This window comes from Drosophila hydei, unplaced genomic scaffold, assembly GCF_003285905.1.
Source record: "Drosophila hydei strain 15085-1641.00,03,60 unplaced genomic scaffold, DhydRS2 tig00000149-arrow-pilon, whole genome shotgun sequence".
Lineage (NCBI taxonomy): Eukaryota > Metazoa > Arthropoda > Insecta > Diptera > Drosophilidae > Drosophila > Drosophila hydei.
The window spans coordinates 6,242,265-6,270,190 of record NW_022045678.1 but is presented as its reverse complement, the minus strand read 5'-3'; the positions used below and the strand labels follow the sequence as shown (position 1 = coordinate 6,270,190).

General features: G+C 40.6%; 6 protein-coding genes across 9 annotated transcripts; 3 read left to right on the top strand and 3 right to left on the bottom strand.

Moving 5' to 3' along the window:
• The first annotated feature begins 35 nt into the window (after nt 1-35).
• Nucleotides 36-6,186, top strand: LOC111594704 (DNA topoisomerase 2). The gene is made up of 5 exons (XM_023308126.2): nt 36-331; nt 1,354-1,935; nt 1,996-3,264; nt 3,391-5,529; nt 5,586-6,186. Exons 2-5 carry the CDS (start codon nt 1,378-1,380, stop codon nt 5,928-5,930), a joined length of 4,311 nt encoding a protein of 1,436 aa, XP_023163894.2. The 5' UTR covers nt 36-331; nt 1,354-1,377; the 3' UTR covers nt 5,931-6,186.
• An 866-nt stretch (nt 6,187-7,052) lies between these two features.
• Nucleotides 7,053-9,852, bottom strand: LOC111594712 (ran GTPase-activating protein). Its single transcript, XM_023308138.2, has 5 exons — nt 9,411-9,852; nt 8,672-9,353; nt 8,108-8,603; nt 7,807-8,001; nt 7,053-7,454 (listed from the first exon to the last, which is right to left on the bottom strand). Exons 1-5 carry the CDS (start codon nt 9,523-9,525, stop codon nt 7,125-7,127), a joined length of 1,818 nt encoding a protein of 605 aa, XP_023163906.2. The 5' UTR covers nt 9,526-9,852; the 3' UTR covers nt 7,053-7,124.
• Nucleotides 9,853-9,930: 78 nt separating this feature from the next.
• On the top strand, nt 9,931-16,809 carry LOC111594710 (general transcription factor 3C polypeptide 1). The gene is made up of 6 exons (XM_023308134.2): nt 9,931-10,166; nt 10,266-10,812; nt 10,875-11,628; nt 11,729-13,768; nt 13,830-15,214; nt 15,375-16,809. Exons 1-6 carry the CDS (start codon nt 10,079-10,081, stop codon nt 16,339-16,341), a joined length of 5,781 nt encoding a protein of 1,926 aa, XP_023163902.2. The 5' UTR covers nt 9,931-10,078; the 3' UTR covers nt 16,342-16,809.
• A 93-nt stretch (nt 16,810-16,902) lies between these two features.
• LOC111594714 (60S ribosomal protein L24) lies at nt 16,903-17,866 on the bottom strand. The gene is made up of 3 exons (XM_023308141.2): nt 17,776-17,866; nt 17,549-17,624; nt 16,903-17,487 (listed from the first exon to the last, which is right to left on the bottom strand). The coding sequence occupies exons 1-3, from the start codon at nt 17,778-17,780 to the stop codon at nt 17,101-17,103; spliced, it is 468 nt and encodes a 155-aa protein (XP_023163909.1). The 5' UTR covers nt 17,781-17,866; the 3' UTR covers nt 16,903-17,100.
• Nucleotides 17,867-17,967: 101 nt separating this feature from the next.
• On the bottom strand, nt 17,968-18,790 carry LOC111594713 (membrane-associated progesterone receptor component 1). 2 transcript variants are annotated; one of them, XM_023308139.2, is made up of 2 exons: nt 18,697-18,790; nt 17,968-18,645 (listed from the first exon to the last, which is right to left on the bottom strand). In XM_023308139.2, exon 2 carries the CDS (start codon nt 18,633-18,635, stop codon nt 18,006-18,008), a length of 630 nt encoding a protein of 209 aa, XP_023163907.1. In that variant the 5' UTR covers nt 18,636-18,645; nt 18,697-18,790; the 3' UTR covers nt 17,968-18,005. The 2 variants fall into 2 exon arrangements, with proteins under 2 accessions (XP_023163907.1, XP_023163908.1); XM_023308140.2 differs by having other exon boundaries at nt 17,968-18,637; nt 18,697-18,779.
• A 126-nt stretch (nt 18,791-18,916) lies between these two features.
• LOC111594711 lies at nt 18,917-27,254 on the top strand. 3 transcript variants are annotated; one of them, XM_023308135.2, is made up of 7 exons: nt 18,917-19,204; nt 19,335-19,877; nt 24,070-24,201; nt 24,307-24,728; nt 24,804-24,876; nt 25,684-26,928; nt 26,987-27,251. In XM_023308135.2, the coding sequence occupies exons 2-7, from the start codon at nt 19,347-19,349 to the stop codon at nt 27,116-27,118; spliced, it is 2,535 nt and encodes an 844-aa protein (XP_023163903.2). In that variant the 5' UTR covers nt 18,917-19,204; nt 19,335-19,346; the 3' UTR covers nt 27,119-27,251. The 3 variants fall into 3 exon arrangements, with proteins under 3 accessions (XP_023163903.2, XP_030079114.1, XP_023163904.2); XM_030223254.1 differs by lacking the exon at nt 18,917-19,204 and having other exon boundaries at nt 19,272-19,877; XM_023308136.2 differs by lacking the exons at nt 18,917-19,204; nt 19,335-19,877 and adding an exon at nt 19,886-20,120 and having other exon boundaries at nt 26,987-27,254.
• Nucleotides 27,255-27,926: the final 672 nt, after the last annotated feature.

The window sequence follows — 27,926 nt, the reverse complement described above, 5'->3', positions numbered from 1 at the left end:
CTTATCGATAAGTATCGAATGTAAGACCACTGTCTGTACGGTTTGCTGCTTGGCGAAGAACGACGGTTTTTGTGTGGCCAAGAAATTTTCGCAGATCTAATTTTAATAGTGAAGTATATTTTTAGTTTATTGTTACAACCAATTAATTACGTGTGCTAATAGTTAATAGTGGTTTTCTACAAAAAGTGTAGTAAAACTTATAGAGAAGCACAATCACATATAAATACAAAGTTCGGCGGCGGCGTCTACTGTGTGTGCACAAATTTTGCAGTCGCTGCCGCGCGTTGGTTTCATCAAAGCGGCCATCAACTTCTCCCGACTAACTAAAAAGGTAATCTTAATACTGTGCAACATAATTAAGGTGAACGGTAAACGTGCTGGGAATTATTGCTGTAGTGTTTTTTTTTTAATATGAAAATGTTTTGGCCCGTTGGCGTCGAGTTTGCAAATTAAAAATGGCGCTGCCGGTGTAGATATAATTTGTGAGTAAGATATGTACATATACAAAATTCCATTACACAAAGCCAAAGTTAAAGTGTTTTAAAGAGCTAATTTTAATTATTACATATTTTTATATTGATTAATATTTGTTAAGCCATATCAGCAAAGCCGGCAGGGTTGTTGCACACAGATACACACGCACACACCGAGAAAGAGAGACGCATACGTAGAAATGCGTTAAGTTTGATTTTTCTATCTTTTCTTTAAAAGCATTCTGTACTGATGTACACCATTGCATAATGCAGAAAATATATGTGTAGCTTCGGCTTCATTATTTATTTTTGCGTTAGCGGATCGTTTCAGTGTTGCTGTTTTGTTGCTGCATTAGCAGCCGGCTCAACTGTCCCGCTAAAACACAGGGCTGTTATACACACACGCGCATTGCTCGCGCCTTTTGCGCGTTTGGTTTGTACATATTAGCATATCACTAGGAAATGTAAAGTTGATAAAAACAAGAATTAAAAGATACTTTTAATTTGAATATAAATATATATATAAATAATATGCAGCAATCAAGCCTTTACATTTGTCTATTATGAACAAAATATCTTTTTTGTTAAGAGGACAGAATTGTAATTGCATTTTTTATAGTGAGGAGGCTTCGGCATTTATCGAATATATATCTGACTTTTTTAATATAACTAGATTTTAATTTTGGATTTGTTTATTTTTTCTTAATACATTTTGTATTGCTTATGTTCTGTAAGATCATTTTATGTGGGACTGTCTAGAGTTGTGCATTTCTTTATTTCCTCTTACTCTTACTTTTGATATCGCAATTCATGTTCTAGATTCGATTCATATTTTTTTTTATTGTTTCTTAACAATCTTTGTATGATATTTGATTTTCAGCACGTGCAACCTAGAAACAACAACATGGAGAACGGTAAAGGCGGCTTGTCCATCGAACAGATGTACCAGAAGAAATCGCAGTTGGAGCATATCTTGTTGCGTCCAGATTCGTACATTGGTTCGGTGGAATTTACAAAGGAGTTAATGTGGGTACACGATCCAGAAAAAAATCGTATGGTGCAGCGTGAGATATCATTTGTGCCAGGTCTCTATAAAATCTTCGATGAGATACTCGTTAATGCGGCTGATAATAAGCAACGTGACAAGTCTATGAATACGATTAAAGTCGATATCGATCCTGAGCGGAATATAGTATCCATTTGGAATAATGGACAGGGTATACCTGTAACTATGCATAAGGAAGAGAATATGTTTGTGCCCACAATGATATTTGGTCATCTGCTTACTTCATCCAATTACAATGATGATGAGAAAAAAGTTACAGGTGGTAGAAATGGCTACGGTGCCAAATTGTGCAACATTTTCTCGAATAGTTTCACTGTAGAAACAGCCACAAAGCAGTATAAAAAGAGCTTCAAGCAAACTTGGGGTAATAATATGGGCAAAGCTGGAGACCCAATTGTAAGTATACTTACTGATTACCCAAATTGAATATTAAGCTAATGTCAAATATCTTTTTAGATTAAAGACTTCAATGGCACCGACTATACACGTATCACCTTCAGTCCAGATCTAGCCAAATTTAAAATGGAATCTTTGGATAATGATATTGTAGCTCTAATGTCTCGTCGTGCCTACGATATAGCCGCTTCCACAAAGGGTGTATCTGTGTTTTTGAATGGCACTAAAGTTCCCGTACGTGGATTTAAAGAGTACATTGATTTGTTTGTCAAGAATACCGATGACGATGCTGGACAGCCCATTAAAGTGGTCTATGAGGCCTGTGGTGAACGATGGGAAGTCGCTTGCTGTCCGTCGGATCGCGGATTTCAACAGGTGTCGTTTGTTAATTCGATAGCAACTACTAAGGGTGGTCGTCACGTCGATCATGTGGTTGATAATGTCATCAAACAGCTAATTGAAGTGCTAAAGAAGAAAAATAAGAATGGTATCAGTATAAAACCGTTTCAAGTGCGCAATCATTTATGGATATTTGTAAACTGCTTAATCGAGAATCCCACATTCGACTCGCAGACCAAAGAGAATATGACGCTGCAAGCCAAAAGCTTTGGCTCGAAGTGCACATTCTCTGAAAAGTTCATTGCCAATGTCTCAAAGGCGGGCATTGTGGAATCGGTGTTGGCATGGGCCAAGTTTAAGGCACAGAATGATATTGCTAAAACGGGCGGCAAGAAATCTCATAAAATTAAAGGCATACCCAAACTAGAAGATGCCAACGAAGCGGGCACCAAAAACTCTATCAATTGTACGCTCATTCTCACCGAGGGTGACTCAGCCAAATCTTTGGCTGTCTCCGGCTTAGGTGTTATTGGACGTAATTACTACGGCGTCTTTCCACTACGTGGTAAGCTGCTCAATGTGCGAGAGGCTACATTCAAGCAGCTGACAGAAAACGCTGAGATCAATAATTTATGCAAGATTATTGGCTTGCAGTATAAAAAGAAATATTTGACCATTGATGATCTGAAGACATTGCGCTATGGCAAAGTTATGATCATGACGGATCAAGATCAGGACGGCTCTCATATAAAAGGCTTACTGATCAATTTTATTCACACCAATTGGCCGGAATTGTTGCGCTTGCCCTTCCTCGAAGAGTTTATAACCCCAATTGTAAAGGCAACGAAAAAGAACGAAGAGATTTCATTTTATTCACTGCCTGAATTCGAGGAATGGAAAATGGATACGCCCAATCACCATACGTACAATATAAAGTACTATAAGGGTCTCGGTACTTCAACCTCTAAAGAGGCTAAGGAATATTTCCAGGTGGGTTTTGTATTGTTTTACCTTATATATTAATTATATTTAAATAGGTCCCTATTACTATGTGTCTATTACTTGATAACGCAATTCTTTGAAAACAATAACGAATGAAACTTTAATCATTCCCAGGACATGGAACGCCACAGGATTCTGTTTAAATATGATGGTCAAGTGGATGATGATAACATTGTAATGGCTTTTGCTAAGAAGCATGTGGAATCGCGTAAAACCTGGCTCACCAATCACATGGACGAGGTGAAGCGTCGCAAGCAATTGGGTCTACCAGAGCGTTATCTCTACACCAAGGGCACCAAACATGTCAGCTACTCAGATTTTATCAATCTTGAGCTGGTGCTTTTCTCCAATGCGGATAACGAACGGTCCATTCCTAGTTTAGTAGATGGCCTGAAACCTGGCCAGCGTAAGGTTATGTTTACATGCTTCAAGCGTAACGATAAGAGGGAGGTAAAAGTGGCTCAGCTATCCGGTTCAGTAGCCGAAATGTCGGCCTACCATCACGGCGAAATGTCCTTGCAAATGACCATTGTGAATTTGGCACAGAATTATGTCGGATCGAACAATATCAATTTACTGGAACCTCGCGGTCAGTTCGGTACACGTTTAACCGGTGGTAAGGATTGCGCAAGCGCTCGTTATATATTCACATTGATGTCGCCCCTTACACGGCTCATCTATCATCCACTGGATGATCCTTTGCTGCAGTATCAGGTGGATGACGGTCAGCGAATCGAACCCTTGTGGTATATACCGATTATTCCCATGGTATTGGTGAATGGTGCCGAGGGCATTGGCACTGGTTGGTCTACGAAAATTGCAAACTACAATCCACGCGATTTAATAACTAATTTGCGTCGTATGATCAATAATGAAGAACCATTGCCATTGCACCCGTGGTATAAGAATTTTACGGGTAGCATGGAATATGTGTCCGATGGGCGTTACGTGCACTCGGGTAACATACAAATCCTTCCTGATAGTCGCATTGAGATCACGGAATTGCCAATTGGTGTGTGGACACAAAACTACAAGGAGAACGTACTGGAGGCACTATCTAACGGCACCGAAAAGGTTAAAGCGATAATATCTGATTATCGTGAATTCCATACAGATACAACAGTCCGCTTTGTAATTAGTTTTGCGCCAGGTGAATTTGAGCGATTGCGCCGCGAAGAAGGTGGATTTCATCGTGTCTTAAAGTTGAGCTCGTCTATATCCACAAATCAGATGCACGCGTTTGATGAAAATAATTGTTTGCGTCGCTTTCCATCGCCCAAAGACATATTATTAGAGTTTTATAAGCTCCGCTTGGAATACTATAATAGGCGTAAGGATTATCTGGTAGGTCAGCTGACAGCCCAATCAGATCGGTTAAGCGATCAGGCACGCTTCATTTTGGAGAAGTGTGAGAAGAAGCTAGTGATTGAGAATAAGCAGCGCAAAATGATGATCGACGAGCTGATTAAGCGAGGCTATCGTCCAGATCCCGTTAAGGAATGGCAACGACGCATCAAAATGGAGGACGTCGAAGCAGCTGACGATAATGATGAAGAGGAGGAAGATAGTGGAGTTGGCACCAGCAGCAAAAAGATTAAGAAAGAAGTAGATCCCGAGAAGGCATTCCAGAAGTTAACAGAAGTCAAGAAATTCGATTATCTGCTGGGCATGTCCATGTGGATGCTGACCGAGGAGCGAAAGAATGAGCTGCTCAAACAACGAGATCTCAAGATGGCGGAGTTAGATAATCTAATGAAGAAATCGCCAAGCCATCTGTGGATGGATGATCTCGACAATCTCGAACAAAAGCTTACCGAAGTCGAAGAAAAGGAAAGATTGGAGGAGCAAGGCATTAATCTCAAACAAGCGAAGGCCATGAAGGGTCAAAAGGCGATAACTGGTCGTGCCAAAAAGGGTGGCAAATCATCGGCGGGCAATGCGGACATCTTTCCTGATCCAATTGGCGAACGCGTCGCATTTAAAGTTACCGATGAAATTATTAAGAAATTCCAAGCGGCCACAAATACTGCCGTCAAGACAAAGGAGCGGATGACCAAAGTTAAGGCTATAAAGAAGGAGGAAACAACGGCTGGCAAAGAGGTGGACGATTTCGATTTGCTCGTTGAAGGCGGCGCCCCAAAAACGTCGCCCAAGGCCAAAAAAGGACCTGCACCTAAAAAGGAACCTGCCGAGAAGAAATCGAAAAAGCAGAACGGAGATGGCCTTAAGCAGAGTAAACTGGACTTTAGCAAGGTAAGACAAAAAAGGTAATTGTATCTGTTCGTCTATTAATATGTATATCAATTCAGGCTCAGGCCAAGAACCTTGATAGCTCTGGGGAACTGGTTGAAGAGGTTCAACGTGTTGAACGTCCGGGTCGCCGTGCAGCTAGCAAAAAGGTCAATTATTCGTTCCTCATTTCGGATGAGGAGGGAGAGGAGCACGAAGACACCAACAACGATGATGATGATGATCTGGATGATTCACCTATCAAACGTCCAACAGGCGCTAAACGTCAACGAGAAGATGACAGCAGTGGAGGCGCAGCCAAGAAGAAGGCTGCAGCCAAAAAGGCACGCGCTCTCGATAGCGACAGCAGCGACGATGATGTTATTGGTGTGGACGATGACGATGATTCCGATTTCGAAGCATAATTAAATATATAGATATATATACGTTAATCCTCTTAAGCAGCAGTTCGCACATCTACTCGTGGTATATTATTACAAATATCTTACCAAAAAGTAAAACAGAGGGACAGATGGAAATCGTATGCATACAAATTGTATTAGGGCAACTATTTGAATAAGTAAAGTAAACAAGTATTTCTGATATACCACTGCGAAAAGTTTGAAAGTTTAACAAAAAACAGAAAGCAAACAAATTAAGGCAGTTTTTAAATTACATTGTAATTGATGTTCCATAAGTGTTTACCATACTTGAAATATTTTTATTTACATTGATTAACTTCGCAACATTCTTTCAATTTGCAATTTTTAACAAAGCAAAATCAAGCGATAATCCACCAATACATTACAGAACACTCTTTAATCTACTATAAATACATAATATATATATATATAGATATATATATATAATCAATATCTTGTTTTGTAAACATAGTTTGTAGTCACATACAATACCATTTTTCCATGTAAATAAAATGTATTTTACGCAGGCATCTTTTAATATACTTCAAAATGTGTATTACGGATCAGGGACAACTATCTACATGCGTCAAAAGTTAAAAAAAACACAAATTTTACTTTGTTTTTTATTGAATATAGGATTTGTCATTTGTTTCCATAATTTTAGAATTGTACTTACACATTTTATTTATAAATCTATTTGAACTATATTTTGCAAAACATTTTAATTCAAATAAATTTTGTACCGTCTTTAAATTATACGTTTTCGTATGAGTTGATAGATAATATTTATTGCCCTGACTTATTTAATAAAGTATTTCTTCGATTGGATATACAACAAATCTCATATCCTGATGAATAATCTCGACAGTGTCACATATTTAGGTAGCCATATGGGTTGCGAAGATATAAGCAGTATTCTTTCTAATCAACTGGTGAATATTTTTATTTTAATAGATCGTTATGATGTGGGGTATACAAAATTGATGTAATAAAATATAAAAAACAACTTCATTTTCCTTTAGTCCATTCGCGTGAAATTTAATTTATAGTAGTTATAAATAATCATTAATTAAACACCGCTAACAACATAAACAAAATAATTTTTAGAATTTGTAATATAAACTTATTTATTAGAATGGTTACAGTTTTTGCTTGCTAGGAAAGAAATTTTGTTAAAACTTATTCTAGTGGTACTCGCTAATCATCGAGTTGATCGAGAAATGTGTTAAATGTATTCTTTATATTGTCGTTGGCAAAGTTTTTCTTCTTGATTGCCTCGCGTAGAGCATAACGACAGCCCTTCATATTGTATTCGCTCTTGAAGCGTTCTTCGCTGCGCAATAGACCCAACTGTATCAAATAATACTCCAGGACTCGCGTTTCCTGCTCTGTTCTGATGGCATAGTCAAAGGTAGCCTGATATAGTGATATAGCCAGCTCCAAAGCAGCCGGCGATGTTTGAGCAAGATGTCCGCACTTTAGCGACGTAAAGATTAGCAGCAGCAAGTGATTATCCTCATCGAATAACTGTAGAGTGAATATAATTTGTTAACATCATTTAGTAAATCGAAATTGTTTATAAGTGATTGGTGTTGTCTTCAACAATGGCTTATACAAACTGTTATACGTTACTTTGGTCAAATGAAATTTTAAAAATCTACCTATTACTAAGGGTAACTATTTTATAAAAAGTGTCTTCGACCCCCAATGTTTAATACAAATGATTGGTCAGAATGTAAAATATCAGAAATATCAGAAACTAAAAATTAAAATAATTTAAATGAACGGGTAATCAATCCCTTTTCTATGCATAATACAATCTATTTTCGGATCTACCTCTCGGGTTTCTAAAGACTCGGTATCAATTGCTTAGTCTTACATTGATTATGTTATGGAAGGCATCAAGCTTATTATTCGCCTCCAGCGAGTCAAATTGTTGCAGCGTACAAGGCGTTTGACTAAGGCAAAATATCTCCGGAGTGCAGGCGATGGTGCTGAGCGTTTTGTTGCCATTCTTTATTGTCATATCAAAATTGTTGCTGGTTTTGTTAGAGGTCATGCTGTCGTTGAAAAGCTGCAAAGAGTAAATTCATTAATTTAGTAAAGTAATGAATAAAAAAAAATATTTAAAATTAATAATTATTGCAAATTAACCCTATCAGGTGGTTAATCTGTTTTACCTTAGTGGTGTAAGCATTGCTGGTTACGTAGGCTTCGTCGTCATCTTCGTCTACCTCTTCTGTGGTGTCATTTGGATCATAATCACCATCATCGTCTTGTTCATCATCATCATCTGCGTGTTCATCAGATTCTTCATCATCGTCGCTGTTATCGGGTGTCGCATTGTCATCATTATCACCGTTATTCTCCTCGCCCTCCTCTTCGGAGAGCACTTCATCCAAAGACTGCAGAGCTGCAGGATTTTTGCATTTTGCCATTTCTGCAACGATTTGTGAACTCCCACTTTGACCAAAGCAATTGCCATCCAGATTAAATATACGCAGCTTGGGCTTATGCTGCACGGCCGTCACCAGCACCAGGCCTCCATCAAAGTTGATATCATTGTTGCTAAGATCCAGCAGCTCCAATTGTTCGTGATTCTGTTCCAGAGCCTCGGCGAAATGATAAGCGCCATCGGTCTTTAGCAAACAGTCGCCAAAGTCAATTTCACGCAATCTTCAAGAGAAATTTAGAAATTTGATGACGAAACATTTGGGAATAGTTATCATAGTTTTTACACTTACAATGGGGTGTGCTCAAAGACTTCCGCTATCTTAGCAGCTCCACGGACGCCCAACGTATTGTCATTCATATTTATCACACGCAAGTGCGGATTCTGTTTAAAACTATTCGCAAGTGCCGCGACGCCCACATGATAAATGGAATTCTGCGGTATGGTAATCTCTTCCAGCGTTTGCAGTACTTTGAATGTTTTTGACAAAGCCTTGGCTCCGGCATTCTCCAAGCGATTGCGTCCAGCCACAAAGGTCCGTAATTGCAGCGGCGTACCTGCTTCCTTGGCGTTTTTATGGAGATCGATGAGGGCAACAGACAACATGCGTCCGCCCTCAGGACCAAGGCCACAGTTATTGAGGTACAACTCCTGCAGCGAGTAGCAGACGGGCGATCGTAGGAACTCCTCCAATCCGGTCATTCCATTTGGACCGAGTGCATTATCGCTGAGATCGAGCACTGTGAGCTTGGCACCAGCTGCAATTAAACCAGCGCCCAAATGTTCCAAAGCCAACGGGATCTCCGAGACGAGACGTCGCGTAAAAAGATTTTTCCATAGGGCTTTGCGAAATTCCGGATGCTTACGGAGCGCTTCGCTAATAGCTTGAGCGGCCTCCACGCCTAGTGTATTGCCATCGAGATTAAGATAATGCACTATGGATTGGCTGTTGAGTGCTTCAACAACGGCTTTGACTGTAAGTGTGTAACAACATTGATGAAGTTGCATTTAATAAAAGAGATTCCGCTTACCATCTTCAGCATTATTCCAGGTTTCTGCTTTGTTTTCGAAGGAAATACCCTGCTCCTCGTTGAGCTGTGCTGCCATATTGGCGAAATTGAAGTTCGATATGGTTGGGACTGACATATTTGCTTATTATTATTTTAATAATTCAATTTTTAGTTAAAACTGTACTTTTTCTTATTTTAATATTCTCTTTTTTTGTAAGCTCGAAAAATTCGCGTTAACCTTGCAAAAGAGCGCTCGAAGTGACAGAAATTGCGGCGTTTGTTTGCAGGCAGCTGCATCTATTTTGACAGCTGCTGGCTACGAGTATAGCTTCGTCTCACTCTATCAGAGCCGGCGAATGTATTTTGCAACACTACATTGAATTTTGCCAGTTATTAAGTTATTGTGAGACTTGAATCGACTTAGTTGCTACATTGTTTCACATGCTATTCTTTTTGCTAAGTTTATTTTTTTAGAGTAAAGTGTTATTATTAATCATTATTAATTTTAAAAAAAGAAACATCAAATCGCGTGCAGCAGTTCATTTATAAGAGCGTACCAATTGATCTGGTTCCGAACGGAATGATACAGCTCTAATAAAAACAGCTGTTTAATGTGACGATGCTAAACAATTGTGTAGTGAATAACATGAAAATTAAATAAACAATATTGACATCTATAAATTCTCAAAATGTTTGCAACATATGCAGGTGGCTCCTGGATAGATGCTGTTTTTGATGAAATCGCGCTGGAAGGCTTGGAAGGCACCACATTACCATGTGAGTAAAAATTTTACGTGCTGCTGCATGTTCAGTACGTGCAAGCAGTAAATGTGCTGTTGAAATTTATAAATATCAAAATAAAAAATTTGTTAATAGATCTGTGGTCGCTGCTGTCTATAAGACTGTATGCTGGCAATCCCTTGCCAGATAAGTTGCATCAACAGATATGGCAGTTATTATTACGGTCGACTGAGGAAGTTAACTTCTTCATATTACCCGAAGCAAGGCCTTTGATGCCGGTATATAAGCGCTTTAATGATCAGGATGTGGAATGCGAAATGCCTGTAGTACCAGAAAGCAGTCCCTTTTTGCGTTTGCCCTTTGCGCCCGTACAGGATGGCCCTATACGCGGCAACTGCATGGATTACAAGACGCGCCACCGCATAAATGTGGATGAATTGGAAGCACTGTCCGCTGCAGAAGCCACACAACAGTATCAGCAAAAGCTGGTCATAGTGGCTAGCCAGGAGCTGCGCACAAAGGCGTTGAAGCCAGCAAACATGTTACTGCCCCGTGAGTTAACCGTGCAGCATTATGTATTCCTCGAGAGTGTGGGACGTTCTCGACATAATGGAGAAACCACACGTGGTCCTTGGTCCTTGACAAATTACTTCACTGACCCCAGTTTGATATTCTATTTGAGGTAAGTTTGCTAGACAATGCAGCTTAAATGCATTTTAATCTACAAAAATTTCGCTTATGCAGAAACTGGTTGTTGAAGCAGCAGTTTGTTGTCGGTCAGATCTATGCGGAGCGTCATAATGGACGTAGCTTGACTTCCACTTTGGTCATGTTGCCTCGTTTCTTTCGGATTTACAAGAATCACACTCAACGCATCATGGAAAAGTTCTATGCAGAGATCAAAGCGAGCCCATTTCAGTATATACCTAGTTGCGAAATATTGGAACGTATGCCAGACTTATCCAGTTCGAGGCTTAAAAAGCTGCTCATCTCGCACAACTTTCGTAAGATCTTTGAGACGGCGCTCGTTCAACCGCCATGTCCAGCGAGCAGCAGCAGTAGCTCCAAGCCGCACCCAAAAGGTCGAAAAATGTCGGTTGTGCGTCTTCGTAATCCCAATATGGAGTTCGATGATCTCAATCAGCAAGATCTCACTGAAGAGCGTGAGGATAAGGCGCCCGATGAGTTGCTAAGTCAGCGACATGCCTATGTAAATATGCCCATTGAGTTGGAAAGTTTGCGCGCCATCAAGCACTTCGGTACGAGGGGCATGAGTACCTTAGAGCTGTGTCACTACGTGGCTGTCAATTTTCAAATTGCACGAAGTATTATCAAATTTTTGATGCGCAAGAAAAGAATCAAGAGCTATACAGAAACTGTGGGCAAATCTCGCATTGCTCGCTTTGTGGCAGTCGGGACTGAAGCGGAGGCTATTTTCAGGGAAAAGGAAGAGCAGCTGGAGAAGTCAGTGCTGCAGCTACAATGCCAGGATGAGCTGGTAATGATAAGCTATAAATGCAGTAGCACTTGTAGGACTCTGTGACTGTGCGGGCACTATCCACTTTGCTAATTATAAATTATTTGTAATCTTCTTTCAGAATGTACCTCTGAACGTGGACATTGTGATCAATGATCTGCCCAATATCAAAACCAATGTACGTGCTATGGACTTCTCGAGGAAAGCGTTTAAAGGCACCGATAAGGAGACACCACAGCATGTGGCACGCAAAATGTTAATCGTGCGACAAATTGATAAGACCTGTATTATACACTCCATTGACTTAGCTCGATCCATCATGGAGGCGGAGAAGAATGTAGGCGCACGTGAAAAAATATGTCGAAAATCGATGTTTAGACTGCTCGAGCGAATGCAACATGCACGCATTTTGAATGTCTACGAAGTGACGCTGAAGTACGAGGAACGTATGCGTCTTTATCGCTTGGTCACACATCCCAAGATCGATCTGCAGCACGAACAACTTGAGCGCGAGGTTTTGCGTTTGAAGAACAATTTCCATTTGATAACCGAGGAGCGACAATCACGTCCAGCTCAATTGATGTTGGGCAAAGGGCGACGCGAGCAGATGGAACGAAAAAAACTTCGAATTGACTCTCAGCGCAAAGATAAATCAAAACCATCAGCGCCTAAACTCTTGGTGGCCAGCACCTTACACGAATTCCTCTACTATTTGGCTTGCGAACAGCAGCGCGATCAACAGCCGCTGCAAATGAATGAGGAGTTGTTGCGGCAGTGGCAGCACACCGAACCGTCGTTGATGGCACGTGAATATCTGGAGGAGTGGCAGGCCACGGAGTCGGAAGTGTTGCCCTACACGCAGGAGATTAGCTGGCGCACGTTTATACCACCTTTACCCAGCTACGATAAGCCAACTGGTTGGCTCTACTTTATGGATGCTCTAGAGCGCATGCCACTTTCGTTAATGCTTCGCATCTTTCGCATCGAGCGAGAAGTAGCAGACAAGCTGCGCCCACAGCTCCAGCATCCAGTGCGACAGCATTATCTCCTGGCGCAGCTGCAACTGCAGAATTTGATACCGCGAATAAGTCTGCAGCAACGATACCTGGGCATGCTTCGTCTGCTAAATAATATGGGCCTATTACAGGTCAGTGAACGGCAGCTGGGACGCGATGCGTTGCAACGTTGGGTGTATTTCAATAGGCATACCTGCCTGCTGGACACCACCACGAGCAGTGGTCACAACTACAGACGGATTAATCCGGAACTCAATTACGAACGACTCACATATGAGTTCACCAGTCGCGAACAGATTGCCGACTATTGGGCCAAGCTTCAGCATGTGTGTATCTACACAAAGCTGGGGTTCCTGAAGCACAAGGAGCGCAAAGTGGTTAGCAGAAAGGAGAAACGTCCGCAACCTCTCAGTTTTGTGCGCTTGGCTGCTTTTGACGAGGCTGCGCAGCTAGATGACGGCAGCGTACCAGGTGATCAACAGGGTGCAGCGGGTCTTTGCTCTTCGCTCTTTGCGCATCAGTTTCGTCATTGGTCGTGGGTGAAGCGTAACTCGGTGCCAGCCCCGCGATCAACTGCGACGAACGCCCGGAAAGCTGCATCAATTCCCCTGCGCAAGCGCCTTAGCTTGATTCGATTGAAGCCAGTACCACGACTTAGTAAAACACGCGGTGCGAACTCCACGGATACGCGCAAGCGCAAGAACGGACCACGCGACGACATCGATCGTGATGCATTGCGTAATATGCGTACCTTGCGTGTCACATGGAGCGCTGCCGAGGATCGAATATTAAAAATGGGACGAGCTATCTATTTGTTTATTGATGCGCCGTTGCCTGCACTGGCGCTCTACAATGTGGGCATTATTTGCCGGGATGTGATACGTAGATATCTAAATATAAATAATAAGACAACACAGGCCTGTGTGCGACGACTGCAGTTCCTCATTCGAATGAAACGCGACCAGCCAGACGTTCGCAATTGGATCTATATGATGCAAACCCAGCCAGAATTTAATGTCATCTACAATGAACGCTTTTTATCGCAGCTCAAGCTCGAGTACCCTGTGCGCAGTGATCAAGTCGAAGCGCTGCTTATTCATTTTGTGATCATACTCGAGCGGCTGCATCGCATGATTATTAATGAGGTAGGTATTGCGTGCATCCCATTGCGTTGTCTACTATCTAATGCTCTCGTATTATTTGAAGGACTTCGTCTATCGTCAGTTTCTGCTGCCCGATAATCTTGAGGATTACCGCAGTCGCTTTAGGGAGTGTGTAGCGCCAAATGGTGAACAGGACTCGCTACTCTATGCGAATCCTACTACAGAGACTGAACTTCAAATAACTGTTGTCTCCGGTGTACAGCATAGTATCTTGTGCAGTGCAAAGGATAAGACACTGTTCAATCTGCAAGCCTTTGAAATTTACAAACACTTCTCTGAGGATGTGTTGAATGCGGCATTCAATAAAGCGCGCGCAGATTCACTTTTGGTGGCTCTCAAGCGTCGCAATATCCAACATGTGAATCGTCAAATCTCTGGCCCTGGACATCTGCTTAGCTCCAAGTACAAGTATAAATTAGTGTGCCAGAAGTATGGGTACTTGCTGTACGATGCCTACTACGCATTCGAACGACGTTTTCATGAATCTCTCGGCTTGACCAGCTTGGATTTACCATCCCCGAATTTCGCGCAGCTGCTGCTTCTTGGCGAATGGGTGGCAAATAATTGGTTGAGCTTAAATCTGCAGCTGCCCGTGAATATACTCAATGTAGATACAACTAGTATGCCGACTAAGACGGCAGAGTCGTCTTCGGATCGCATTCTGGATCATTATAGCAGCATATTTGACAATGCACCGCAGACGGAGTACTCTAAGCGGCTGGAGAGTGTTTGCAGTGGTCGTCCGGCTTCTCGCGTTCGCTTCCATCCGGCAAATCTTACGTATCGTCTTAAAAATAGCATCTACAATCAGCTTAACAAGTTGCCCATGCGTTCCATGCATTTCTTTTGCGCTCTGGACGCACTGGGGCAGTCCGTGAACATTAGTTGTGCGCGACTGGAACACGGGGAATGCCCCTTTAGCTGCATAATGCATAGTGGAAATTATCTCAATGCAGTAGAGCGCATCATCCACGAGCATCGTGCCATATTGCGTCAACTGGTGGCCGATGCACTGCCCCAAGTGGCGCTGCAGTTGCAGCTAGATAGCTCCATATCTAGTAGCACCACTTTAACCGTTTCCACGGGAAATCTCTTAATACTCGTGGAACAATTGGAGTCGTATTGGCGTCAGCAGCAGCAGCCGCAGGAACTCAAGGATCTGGGCAAACGTTTGGCTGATTCCACGCTAAACAAAAAAACGGATTGGCATTCGCTTTGCAGTGCACTGCTCAGCTATGAGGCTGGCAAGGAGGAGACAGGAGATCGTCCGCAAGATTATGAACCATCTCTAAACAAGGAGGAGCGTGCGCGTGCACAAGATGTCTTTGTAGTACATTTACCCACAATCCACATACAGCAACTTGAGCATCCGCAGCTGCAAGCTAGAGAAGATGAACTGCGCAAAGCGGTGCTCGACAAAGTGGCAAAGTAAGTGATTCTCTCTCTGATCTTTGTCCCAGACTCAAACGATTTTCTGTTGTGCCCCTTATATCGCAGTACTTAACTTTGTTATATATCCAATGGCGCTATGATACGTTCCGTTCTCTGCTTTTCATCCCAAAAGTCTCAATATTTTTTTTGCTTACAGAGCCTCCTTTTGGCGTTATACGGACAACAGCTTTGCAACGCTGCTACCGACGCTTCAAGATCTCAACTATGATTCGAAAGCCATTCAACATGTGAAGGACATACTCGAGCACATACAGCAACATCCACTAGGCGTTGAGGGTGTATCACTACGTCGCAGTTTCCCCTTAGGTAAATTTCTGCTTGAAGCGCTTCAACAGCTGGAGGCTCATGATCTAATAAAGCGCGTGGGTGTTGCCAGCTATATGTACGTGCATAGGGTGCACATGCGAAATTGGGTGGTGCACACGTTCCACATCAAGCGGCTGGAACGGGAGCGTGTCCAGAATGTTGTGTCTGCCTCGCCAGCAACGTTGCCTGAGGTGGTCGGACAGAAGAGGCAGCTAGCGGATCAGAGATCTGATTTGCAACCAAGTAGCAACAAAAAGCTCAAACTGGATCCGGAGCAGCAGCAAAGCAGCGGCGAGGACACGGACAGTGACGAAGCACTACTGCAATGCGCACGTCGCTCGAAACGTGTGAAAAAAGCTGAGACGAAGGTAAAGACCGAAATTAAGGCGGATCTTGAAGCTACAAGGGATGTCATTGCCATGCGGCCTCAACCCTGGATACGAGTGAATGCTTCGTTAAACCGACGTGTCCTTGATCGTTGGCTGGGCGCTCTATTGAGCGAATGTATCACACGGAACGGCTGCATTGTGCACAACTTGTTCCTTCGGTTTCCCCACCTCTTGCCCGTGGACATAATGTTGCTGCTGGAGCTACTCTTCGATTTGGGTTGCGTTCAGCTCGTTGAGCTAGAGTTGCCGACGGTACATTTGGAGAGCTCCTACGATGATGACTTCCAGGAGAAGCCTGTTACAATCCTTTACGATCCCAACTACACATATGTAAAGGTTCAGACGGATGCCATTAGACGACTTACCAATTTTATAGGGCTCAAGAAGTACACCTCGGAGTTTATTTAAATGAACATTAACATAAGTGAAGACGTCAGCAAATGGCAGTTAAGATGAAAGAATGGACAATTAGAAGAGCAGTGGGCTGCACATTGAGGCTCTACATATATGTGTAAATGTCAACTTATGTGGAGTAAAATGATATCTCTAGGCCTGCACCTCTTTCAAAACATAACATGTATGGAAGATATAATGGCCGTTTTAATAAAAATGTTTTAAACAAAATAAATATTAATATTTTTGCCTACTTTTTTATACTTGGGTTGAAGTCAGAATAAAAGACCGAATTTTTATACCGACACTTTCTATGCAAATTGTGTTGCGGATCTATCCGACTGATTTCGAAATAGGTAAAAAGGCTTTCTCAAATTGTTTTAATGACATTCGTCTAAAGTACGTGGGGAAGCGACTATCGAATAGGTGCCTGAGTTGAAAGTTGAATATGCCTTTTCATACATTTGTAAGAGCATAAGAGTGGGTAAATGTTTCCTACAAAAAAATGCAGTTTGCCACTTCAACGACGTTGTCGTTTACAAAAACCTTACATCCAATTGGTTAATGTTTCCTTTGTTTTTTTTTGTAGTTTTGTTTGACTCTTAATTCGACGGTAATATCAAAGAATACGCGTTGCCGGTTTTTTTTTTGCCGCTACAAATGTGTATTTGTAGCTTTTGTTTTTTAATTAGCGTTTCACTAAGTTTTTTTTCTTAAATCATTTTTGATGTAAAACCCGCGTTGACTTCCAACAATTATTACTTTTGTAGTTGTTTACCGCTTGCCACCGACGCGAGGTGCCGACTTTTGTGTCACCTTGGTGGCCTTTTGCTTGGGCGCCGACTTCTTTGCGGGTGCTGGTGCAGCGGCCTTCTTGGCTGCCTTAGCGGCACGCTTTTGCTCCTTGGCTACCTTGATAGCCTGATCCCGTTGAGCCTTGCGCACCTCGGGCTTCATGTTACGTTTAGCCATAATCTCAGCAAGCGAGGCGCCAACGATGGCGCGCTGGAATTTTTGTGTGCGGCGAGTACGCTTCTTAGAGGCCTCTTCCTCAATACCCTTACGGTGCTTGCGACGGTACAGCACAGTCCAAGTGACTTTACGGGGATTACGCTTCATCAGGTAAGAGCGCTCACACTTCTTATCCAGAAAGGTGAAGGTCTAAAAAAGTAGGGTTTAATTAATTTAATTTACAATTAACTGTATTGATTGTTTACACTACCTTGCCATCGATTTTGACCATGGTCTTGCCATGGCCGGGGTAAATTTTATACCCACTGAATGCACACAAACCGATTCTGCAATTAAAACGTTTTGTTTGAACATAGTCTGAGTAAATATTATAGAATAACACCAATGCACACATTCAATTGTCACATCAAACACGAAACAATTGTGGTTGCACAGTGATGTACGTATATTTTCAAAATTAATATAATTTTTACGTACTTCATCTTGCTGGTCAAAAGTGAAAAGAAACGGAAGTGGACGCGTTTTTTGACAGGCGCTGTCACAGCCGCACAGCTGACGCCTAGTGTTGTTCAGCTGTCAGATTGCAGGGCTGCATTAGCAATGTTGAGCAACGCAGGGCGCCAATTTAAGCACTTCTGTGATTGAATTAAATTTTTTGTATTTTATCGAGGCTAGTAACAACAAATTTTCGTAGTATCAGTTACATTTTATATTGTGCCTAACCGTTTTTCAATTTCTTCCTTGTCGCCCTCATCATTTTCAACAACTACGGTATGTTCTTCATTTTCGTCTTCATCATCAGACACCAAATGGCCAACAAGCGGATACTTTTCACTATACTGTTGATCCCACTCCATTAAATTACTCCTTTGCTTTGCAGTTAGGTCGCTCATATAATCAAATTCCTGATTCTCATTTCGTTCCGCTGTAAAGTTGATCAAATTACGTGATATATCAGATCCTGCCCATTGTGGATATGCTCCAGTTTGCCCATAAACTTGCTTAGCACACGATACATCGTATATATTATAATTGACTGCCACTAGTATACGTCCATCTTCACGAGTGCCATTATATTCGAGTAGCTCTTTTACGGTAAAGTCACGTTGTAGCGGCGGTAACTGTGATTTCTCGTTGTCTTTCCCGTAGCCAAAGAAATTGCGAACACGATTCAAATTGCGACGTTGACGCGATATATTTACAACTTTATAGAAAACGAAGGCCGAGACGAGTAAAAGCGTCAAATTGATGGGCGTATCCTTGATGGTGTTGTATACATTATAGTACCAGGGTAATTTAGCTTCGAGCGATTTTGTCTGTCCATTCTTTTCAGACATATCTGACCAGCTGTTCAATATAGATAGAAAGTTTTTTTTTTTTAATTTTTGTTACACTTACCTAAAAATCTGTGAGACTGGTATCTACATGTAAAGACATGTAAAGTAAATGCTTACACTATAAAAAGATAATAAACCAAACTAATTGACATGTAACCAGTAGCCTGCTTTAATTTAAGTTTTTAAGTTCGAATATCGAAAACAGTAAGCCAACACAGTTGTAACACAAATTTGCTATATTGCCGCTTTTCAACACTATGTCCGACAGCAACGTTCAGTCTCCAGCCCTGTCTGTAAATTGTCATTAGAGTCAGGCGCGCAGTATATTCAACAATTTCGAAATTAAGATATAAGAGTGTGAATTTGCAAATTAATCGAGTCTAAAATGTGCTCTATGTATTGTTTATTTCGTGCACCTCCTTAAATTGATGACAAAATTGTAAATTTATGTGTGCAAACTATGCTAATCAGTATACAGTTTTTGTGCTGCATTCAGAGTTGTTTAGTGTGGCTTGTTAAGTGGCTGGAAAATACTTACAAATATTATACAGAAATTAAAATTGAATAAAGTAAATATATAACTAGTCATCATGACATATAAAACATCACAACAGGCAACTGTTGAATAATGACATTAAACATAAAAAAAAAAAAAAACAAATAAAAACTAAAGCCTTGCTTATAAAATGTTTAATTTAGCTACATATATATATGTATGACAATATGGATCTACAGGAATTTCTAGCGCTAGAGCGCAAGCAGTTAGAATTCGATCGAAAACGTCTTGCTGCAGCTAGCAGCACTTTTGAGAATAGTACACAAAATTCTCAAGCCGTTTGTCCTGCCGCCCTATTAATGCAAATGGAAAGCTATAAACCCATGCAATGTCAGCGCATGGCAAACACAAGCAGCAGTGAGTGCAATGAACTTGCAAAGGCCTCGAACTCAGCCTTAGCAACGCCCAACAAAAACTCCGAACTGCAGCTAGAGTTGAGCGTAGAGGATAGCTTTCCAGAGCTAGAGCAGGAGAAGGAGCAGGAACAGCAGCAGCAGCAGCAGCAGCAGCAGAGGAACCCAACTGACATCACACTCCCAAAATCGGCCAAGGAATTTGTAAATCAACGAGAATTGCTTATTGGCAGCGCGCGACAATATAAATTACCAAATGCGACGTATCGTGATTTGGAAAGCGAGCGACCACAAAGCGAGAATCGTGTGCCAATTGGGAAGCGAGCAACCGGCGTAAGTGATTCGGCACGGATAAGGGAGGGGCGGCTTCTAGTTACTGCTGCTTACCAATTTGAGTTGTTCACGCTCGATTGGCGAAACGCCCAAAACGTAGCGGTCATAAGATTATCCATAACTATGCGAACGTCTTTACGGCTCGTTGAGCCGTTGCGATTGCACAGAGAGCAGCTGCCACAAAATTTGATTTTAGTTGTCAGAGGCTTGTCAAAGTGTTTCGAGCTGAGCTTTTATCGAGTTGTGAGTGCGTTTTACTTAATTAAATTAGATATTTTTTTGAAATGCGGGTGTTTCATTCGTTTGGCCTGTTTTAAAATATTAAATACAATATAAGAGGAATGTGTCATGTTTGGAATAATGGGTTATATTCTTGATCATCATAGCACCATGTTCATGCTTAGATCTAAAGCAACAAAAAAATAACCAGCATTAGTTTATAATTATAGACATTCCCCAATTAGAAATCTAAATGAATTTGTAATGAATTTTCTAGCTGTTTAACAAGGGCATGAATGAGGCGCTCTCAGCTTAACCTGTTCTGAATATTAATTTGAATAGAACCGTGGGTAGTTTTCATTTTTCACTTTTTCACAATTCACTTTTCAAATTTTGAATTTTTCATGCATCGGTTTCGCTTTTCAGCATGCATGTCTTTAATAATTGCAACGCATGTGCCCTACGAGTATAGCAACATGTTCTATGCCTAACGAGGCTAATGGTTTTTTCTGCTTTGTTATTTTGTCTTAACACAGTCATAATTTTAATTATTAAACAATTGTTTTTTAACTTTGAAGCGTCATGTCCTTCATGTGTTCGGCCACATGAATCTTTAATGCCCTTTACACTATTACTATTCTTGTTTTCTATTGTTGTGTTGTTTTGTTGTTGTGGCTGTTCTTCGTGCTCCAGTTGGCATTTTGGCTGAGTGCTAGCGCCCGTTCGACTGATGAATTTCGTTTACGCTGCTCAGTTGTAATTTGGAGCTCGTTTGTTGCGTTTGTTGCCATTTTATTTGTGGCCTGAACTTGAAAAGTTGTCGAACAAATAAAACTCGTCTAATTAAAACAACAATCAGCCATACACACAAACCTCATAGGTGAGCAGCAGGCGTGGCATACGGACAAATTGTCTTTAATTAAAAAGTGAAATGAAAATGATTCAATTAAAGCTACGAAAGCTAAAATGAAAATGTACGTAGTTCAAGCAATGTATGCAAATAGCCGGTAACTGATGGATAAGAGCGAGCGAGAGAGAAAGACAAAGAGCTTTAAAGAGAAAGGAGAGACATAGAGAGAGAGAGAGAGAGAGAGTTGGGAATAAAATGCAAGCAAAAAAGGCCACATGACTGGCAAAATTGCTGCGTTTTAAAAAATAGTTAACATCTAGCAATGAATACCCTACGCAAATTATGAAATATATTGAGCATATTGAATTGTAGAAGTATTAAGTTCTTAACGAAAATAAAAATAAATAGCTTCATTTAGTGTCGGACATATATATATATACATATATATATATACATATATATATATATATTTATATATATATATATATATATATATATATATAAATATATATATATACACTCTGATATATGCATTTTTTATGATTAGTGCTATCAAAGATATTCGATCCTTATTAGCGTATATAGTATTTATGCTCTCCATTTCATACACAAATATTTGAAAAAGTATGTTTAGCCGGCTTTATGGTTATTTTGTAAGCCAAAATGCTTGCATTTTTAGCAACTCTTTGTGTGCATATTTTTGTGGGGTCAGTGCATGAAAACTGAAAGCGTTTGGTCATGCAATTTCCGTCCACAAAGTGCATTGTGCCATATTTTGTTTGATGTGGTGCGGGACTTGCCGCGGGCACTTAGGCACTGTGGGGTGTTTAGAGGCTGGTCATTTCATCGAAAGCATTTCTTTGGCAATAGCTAATGACATTTTTTATGTCAATGATGAGGTGAGCTAAAAGCTCATCGATACTTTTATAGACCCCTTCTCAGTCTCAGGCACAGGCCATTGCCACTTAAGTCATTAAAACCATAGAAAGGTGAAAAAGGAAAAAGGAACTCGACCTGAACAAGGTCAGTTATATGAAAGTCCTCTAATTAATTGGTCAGTATTGTGTGTGTGTGTGTTTCACTGTGTCTGTGTTTTTGTGTGACCTTTTTACGACTGTACATGATTAACGTCTAGTCGATTTAGATTTTTGCCTTATCGCTGGCTGCACCTAATGAACCTAAATCGAAAAACGTGACACTAAAAGCTTTTCACTACCAATAACAGCACATTTGAATTTTTATTTGTATTTTTGAGTTTCACATGCTTCAAATTTCATGAAATGCCCTTGAACTTATGGTGTCTGCAGCCCTCAGCATAAATGGCCCACAGAGTCCAGGACACGCTGCGTAGTTTTGCACGCATTTTCCTTAGCTTTCACACTTTTCGCGCTCACACAAAAAACGAGTTTACCCACTTAGTTAACCTAATTCGAACGGGACACGCAAAGTCGTGCCCCTAATGAATGAACGTAGTAAAAGTTTGATAACGCCCACACAATGGCTAAATAACGCGTAATGTCCAGCTAAATTTAAGCGAATCCTTAACTTTCTGCTGACAAAGAATTGCAAACAGTTTATAAATCTCAAAAACATTTTCAAATATCTTCTTTTTTTTTTGTCAAATATCGCAAAAAAAGTATGAAATCAGATATATCCATACGAAAATACGGATTATATCGAATGATAAAAATAATAATCTTGTTTTACATTTGCTATAGAAAGCTAGTCTTTGCCTATTATATTTCTGAAGATATGACAGCTAAGCAGATGAATCGGTTTTCCGTCTCACCAAAAAATTAATTTACCTCTAGATATTTGGAATTCCGCTTGGCAAATAATAGTAAATAACTTGCTTAGGGGTAAACTTACTTTAATTTGAGCTCGGCTATTACGTTTCTAGCTCCACTGTGTCTAGGTATTTTAGATCAACGCACCTTAATATAGAACATTGAATAAAAATGTTCATGCCCAACCCAAAGACGAGACGCACGAACTATTTATTTGCACACTTCCACCTACTCACAGAGCAATTCTTGAGCGATTCTTCATATTTTTACAGTATATACGCACAGGCCTATTTTCGTTGAAAGTTTCCTTGACCTGAATAACAAAGTGCTAGAGAATGCTAATTATTTGACTAGTGTTGACGGAATGCTAGACTAATAGACCAATCCCTCGCAGCTAGAATCGTAATACTTACTTCAAATTAGCCTTTAATTATGCTAAGAGCTAAGGTATTTAATCAACTGGCACAAGTTGTCGCTGTCAAGTGATGAAATTGTTAAAACGAACTTTAATTAAAGTGAACATCAAGCTGAAGTCGGCTTGAATGCAAGCACCTAGTCCATATTGTGGAACGGCTGGAACAGCTGAACCTTGTTGATAAACGTCCAAGGGGCAATGCCTTTGGCTTGGGCTGATGACGCAGCTATTGTTGTTGCTCCTGCGACGCCCCTATTCATAATGCTCTTTGTATTGCAATACCCTGTTCCATCAACTTGCCGATGGGTTTTCCATTTACTAGAACAAGGGCATGGTTATTTCTCAGAAGTAGCTTCAAATTTTCAGAATTTTTCAATTGCTTAATTTTCTTTTATATCGTTAAGTCTGCGCTTGAAACTAGTTTTCAATTTTTCCTCGCTTAGCTCTGCAAAATGAAGCGAAGCAAGGCTGTTCACACTTTCAGTCTGATTCGTCTGAATAAAGATTAGGATATTTTGAAAGTCCACCAATTTATATTGCTGAAAACTTACTTGTTTTCTATAACAAAAAAGAAAATCTTATGCCAACGCTGCACGCGATGTTCGTCGTCGACGTCGATGTCAGCGTCGCCGGCATAAAAATTATGTGCCATAAGGTGCTGGCAGTAGGGAATTTGCTGCCCTCGCTGGAGCAGCTCCCGTCACAGGCAATAGGCTGCCCCAAAAAGCAAAGAAACAACGACTGGGCAATAATTGGCAGCCAGAGACTCCAGCTCCAGTCCCTCTCATTAGAGTGCCTACGCACCACCGTAGCGTAAAAATGTACACGAGTTTTCTGCTGGTGGTTAGTGGTGTCGCCAAAAACAAATAATTTATATAATCTAAATACAAACTGAGCGTGTTCTCTCTTTCTTTTGCACAGGATGATATGGAGCAATGGGTTACGGACACATTTTATTCCTATTTTCCAGGCTTCAACAATGAAAATCAGAAACGTCAAAATTATTTGCGTGAGCGACAGCGCGAGAATCAGCAGAACCTGCTTAAGCACCAGGTAAGTGCTATGCACCATAAACTATAAACCATATCACGTCATCCGCTATGGTAATCAGTGTGAAATTATATCCCAGGCCGTGTAATTGATTTATGTTATTTTTAGATGCTGCATCCGCCACTGGTTAAACAGCGAAGACAGCTGAAGCCAACCACACAAAGTTCAGTGCCGACCGGAGAGCAGCTGCAGACAACGGCGCGCTCCAGTCAATCCAGCACAAGCACAAACCATAGCCGAACGGATAAGACTGACCTAGAATTAATTGTAAATAATAATCCCAATTATGTGCCGCCTAAAATACGCACGGCAACGACACGACAGCAACTGCTCCATGATCTTGGTCATGTTGAGCTCTCCAATATTGTCTCCGGCGATGGCATCAACGAGCGCAATATGCGCAGTGCTGAGCTGGAAACGGCACGCAAAAAGGACTATCAACGGGACTTGATGCAGCAAATTGAAGAAAAGCGTCGCTCCATCGAAATACTACGAGAAAAGGAGCGTCGACAGGAGGAGGCGCTGACTAGGTAAATGAAATGATGTTAACTATTTTGTTTGGCTAAATGCAACAGCTTTTGCTTGTCTATTCTTCTTCTGCGTAGGCGTCTAGAGGCACAACTTAAAACAATGCACCTGGAGGAAAAGCTCGAAAAAGAAAAGCAGCGTGCTGAAAAGGTGAGTTCAAAGCCCTCATTTGGCAGCACATCACAATTGTAAAACTAATATTGATTTCTTTATATTGACTATCTTTCTTTGAACCATTCATTCATATATTCATATTGGGTTATATATATTATATATATATTTTTTCTTTTCCACATTTACAATTTGAAATCTTTTATTATTTGTATACCCTGACCTATTAAAAATGTCAGGATTTATTGATTTTATAAAAATGTATGTAAGACTCAGAAGGAGGCATGACAGACCCCATAAAGTATATATGTATATGGATCAACGTATGCCCGTTTGTCCGTCCGTCAGATCTCGTCAGCCACAGAAGCTAGGGACTAATGATATGAAATGCATATTTTTCATTCCTATATTTCTTTCATAACTCATCCCCTTTCCATAATGTCGATAAAAATGGAAATTGGCTTCGTTTTTTAGGCACAGCTTAATACTTCTTATTTACTCCCGTTTCTTTGTAGATTACTGTGTTTTTCATTTCTAATACTACTTAAATTAGTTTCATACTCCTGGTACGTCCCCTGCAATCGCATTGTCTTGTGTTAAGTTATTTCATCATCCATTCCAGTCGCCTCAAATTTTTTAAAATATATTGTTTATTAATGCATTTAGTTTCAAATTATAAATTTCAAAACACTCCAAGTTCTATTCCATTACATTACTTAAATTCCAATCGATTCCATTAAGACTTAAAGATTATTTTTGCTTGGGCCTTGATTTGAATTTATATATTTTTCATACCAACTGTGCTTCTTATTTTATATTAATAAAACTGATAAATCGCTTCAACAGGCACGCATTGAGATGGAACAGAATCGTTTGATGCGCGAAAAGCTGCTAGCTAAACTGGAGGAGGATGCGCAGCTGTTGCATGCCAAGGAGCTGAATAATTCAAAGGATGTCAAAGGCAGCATGAACCACAACAACAACAACGACAACAACAACAGCAATAATAACAACAGTAAAACCAACAAGGTTTACAAATACTTTAGCAATTCGGCGCGTCACGAATACCGACGCGGTCAGCCGTTGCCGCCTGGCGTGGAACTCGATTTTGAATTGCCTCAAATGGCAAAAATAGAACGGGAATGCTTCCATTTGTGCGAGAAGATTTGCCCGCTCTGCGATGAGCCGCTGAAGAGTTATGAGAGCTGTTGTCTGCGTTGCCAGCGTAAATTGGCTTTGAAATTGAAGTCGTCAAGCAGCGAAGCGCAAACAGCTACGAGTGACGAGGCCAACATAGACCCAGCTGCTGCAGTCGATCACAGCTGCCAGAATAGCTTTGCGCTTGTCTGCTTGAAGTGTGAACGCCTGTATGCTATGTGTGGGCAGTGCTTGGTGAAGAGCGATGTTTGCCGCGCCTGCCAGCGAGAGCGTAATGTCTGCATGAATTGTCGCCGCAACCTGTGCTCCTTTTGCTTGGAAGAGATTGCCAGCGGTCGCGATGCTGAGCGCACACATATCAATGAACAGCTGGACCGTGAGCCGCCAACGGATGATGCGTTTCGCGTGCTGGAAGTGAATTGTCCGCCGGCAGCAGATAATACCTGCTCAAATCTAGTGAATACCACACCACCGCCGTACTCTTTTAATATATCTCCCAATTCGGTGTTTCATGAGGACTATAAGGCCACGCCCGTGAAGCCATTGCAGCTGGATCAACGAGAGTTGCCTGCCGCCTCGGGCAGTGCGAGCAACAGTTTCGAGCTTGACAGCGCCGATGAGCAAGCCATGAAGCGTGTTAGACGTCAAACGGATCAGCGGTTGTCGCGTTATCTGAAAAACTATGGAGACTTGGCAGTCAAGCAACAGCAGCAGTTGGACCTGCGGAGCAAAAGTGAATCCCGTCATCGTGGCACACAAACAACACCACAATCATTGGGACGCCGCGATATCGTTCTACACGAGACGCCCACGCAAAATCTATCGATGCCTCTACTACGTGAAATGCCTAAAATGACGCGCAAGGAGTCGGGCATAACGCTGGACGAAAATCGTCAGCACCAAAAAATGGATAATCTCAAGAAACGCTGGGAGGTGTGTATTATTTCATAGAAAATCCATATAGAATCTAACCATTTTTAATTCTAATTAGGTGCCTGTCGTGCAGAAATTTACTTTGTCCACATCGTCACCTAAAATCCTGACTCAAGTGGGCGCAATACGTAAACAGCTGCAGGCTTCGCGTTTCTACGATGATGTCCAGGACGAAGGCGCCGACTACTGAGTGTAAGAGCTAACAGCAATTTTTCTGCAATTTTCAAGAAAAATTGTCGACGTTTAGTTGATTTTCAGTTCTAATTATTTCAGCAATAATACATTTTTATAGTGCACATATACCTTTCACGTTTTCACTACCTCATTTCATATTGTCATTGTCATCATTTAATTTAGTTAACAGTTTGAATGTGGTTGAAAATATATATTATATTTCGTTGTAAAGATTGTAACATATTTTAAAAACGATATATATATACCTTTTGAATTTATTGTTTATCACTTATCACTTATTTCCCATTTTTATTTCATTTCCTATACTTAGCTTACCAAAAAGTAATCACTGAGATATTTATTAATGATATATGATACCATGTGCTTCTGCTGTTATGCAGCTATTAAAGTTATGTAATACTTAAGCATAAAGTTTGTTAATGTTTTTTATATACATATACATTTTAATTAAAAGAAATTATATTAAATTAAACTGTTAATTGTGTTTCAACATTTTAGCTGTCTCTAGGGAATTTATAAATGAATAAATATATACAATTTATATTACGCAACTCGACTCCTGTTTGTCAACCTAATCTGATACAGCTATATTATGTTTTGTTTTGGTGCTTGACACTAACAATTGTTTACAAATGTTTATACATATTTTGTATAGCTAAAATTGGCAACAAAAGACGACCCCAAATTGTAGAAATGTATAGGAATATCGAAGGTGCATCCAAGTTGATTTAATATATAATGTAATATATAATATATAATATATAATATATAATATATAATATATAATATATAATATATAATAT

Excerpts from the sequence above, each read along its gene's own strand:
- LOC111594711 (XM_023308135.2), top strand. The coding sequence starts at position 19,347 with ATGTATGACAATATGGATCTACAGGAATTTCTAGCGCTAGAGCGCAAG. Across the intron at positions 24,877-25,683 it reads AAAAGCAGCGTGCTGAAAAG|GCACGCATTGAGATGGAACA; the intron begins GTGAGTTCAAAG and ends TCGCTTCAACAG. Across the intron at positions 26,929-26,986 it reads ATCTCAAGAAACGCTGGGAG|GTGCCTGTCGTGCAGAAATT; the intron begins GTGTGTATTATT and ends AATTCTAATTAG.
- LOC111594713 (XM_023308139.2), bottom strand. The coding sequence starts at position 18,635 with ATGTCTGAAAAGAATGGACAGACAAAATCGCTCGAAGCTAAATTACCC.
- LOC111594710 (XM_023308134.2), top strand. The coding sequence starts at position 10,079 with ATGTTTGCAACATATGCAGGTGGCTCCTGGATAGATGCTGTTTTTGAT. Across the intron at positions 10,167-10,265 it reads GGAAGGCACCACATTACCAT|ATCTGTGGTCGCTGCTGTCT; the intron begins GTGAGTAAAAAT and ends ATTTGTTAATAG. Across the intron at positions 11,629-11,728 it reads TACAATGCCAGGATGAGCTG|AATGTACCTCTGAACGTGGA; the intron begins GTAATGATAAGC and ends ATCTTCTTTCAG.
- LOC111594712 (XM_023308138.2), bottom strand. The coding sequence starts at position 9,525 with ATGTCAGTCCCAACCATATCGAACTTCAATTTCGCCAATATGGCAGCA. Across the intron at positions 8,002-8,107 it reads GCAATGCTTACACCACTAAG|CTTTTCAACGACAGCATGAC; the intron begins GTAAAACAGATT and ends TACTCTTTGCAG. Across the intron at positions 7,455-7,806 it reads CCTTCCATAACATAATCAAT|TTATTCGATGAGGATAATCA; the intron begins GTAAGACTAAGC and ends TTCACTCTACAG.
- LOC111594714 (XM_023308141.2), bottom strand. Across the intron at positions 17,488-17,548 it reads TGGTCAAAATCGATGGCAAG|ACCTTCACCTTTCTGGATAA; the intron begins GTAGTGTAAACA and ends CTACTTTTTTAG.
- LOC111594704 (XM_023308126.2), top strand. The coding sequence starts at position 1,378 with ATGGAGAACGGTAAAGGCGGCTTGTCCATCGAACAGATGTACCAGAAG. Across the intron at positions 3,265-3,390 it reads AGGCTAAGGAATATTTCCAG|GACATGGAACGCCACAGGAT; the intron begins GTGGGTTTTGTA and ends AATCATTCCCAG. Across the intron at positions 5,530-5,585 it reads GTAAACTGGACTTTAGCAAG|GCTCAGGCCAAGAACCTTGA; the intron begins GTAAGACAAAAA and ends ATATCAATTCAG.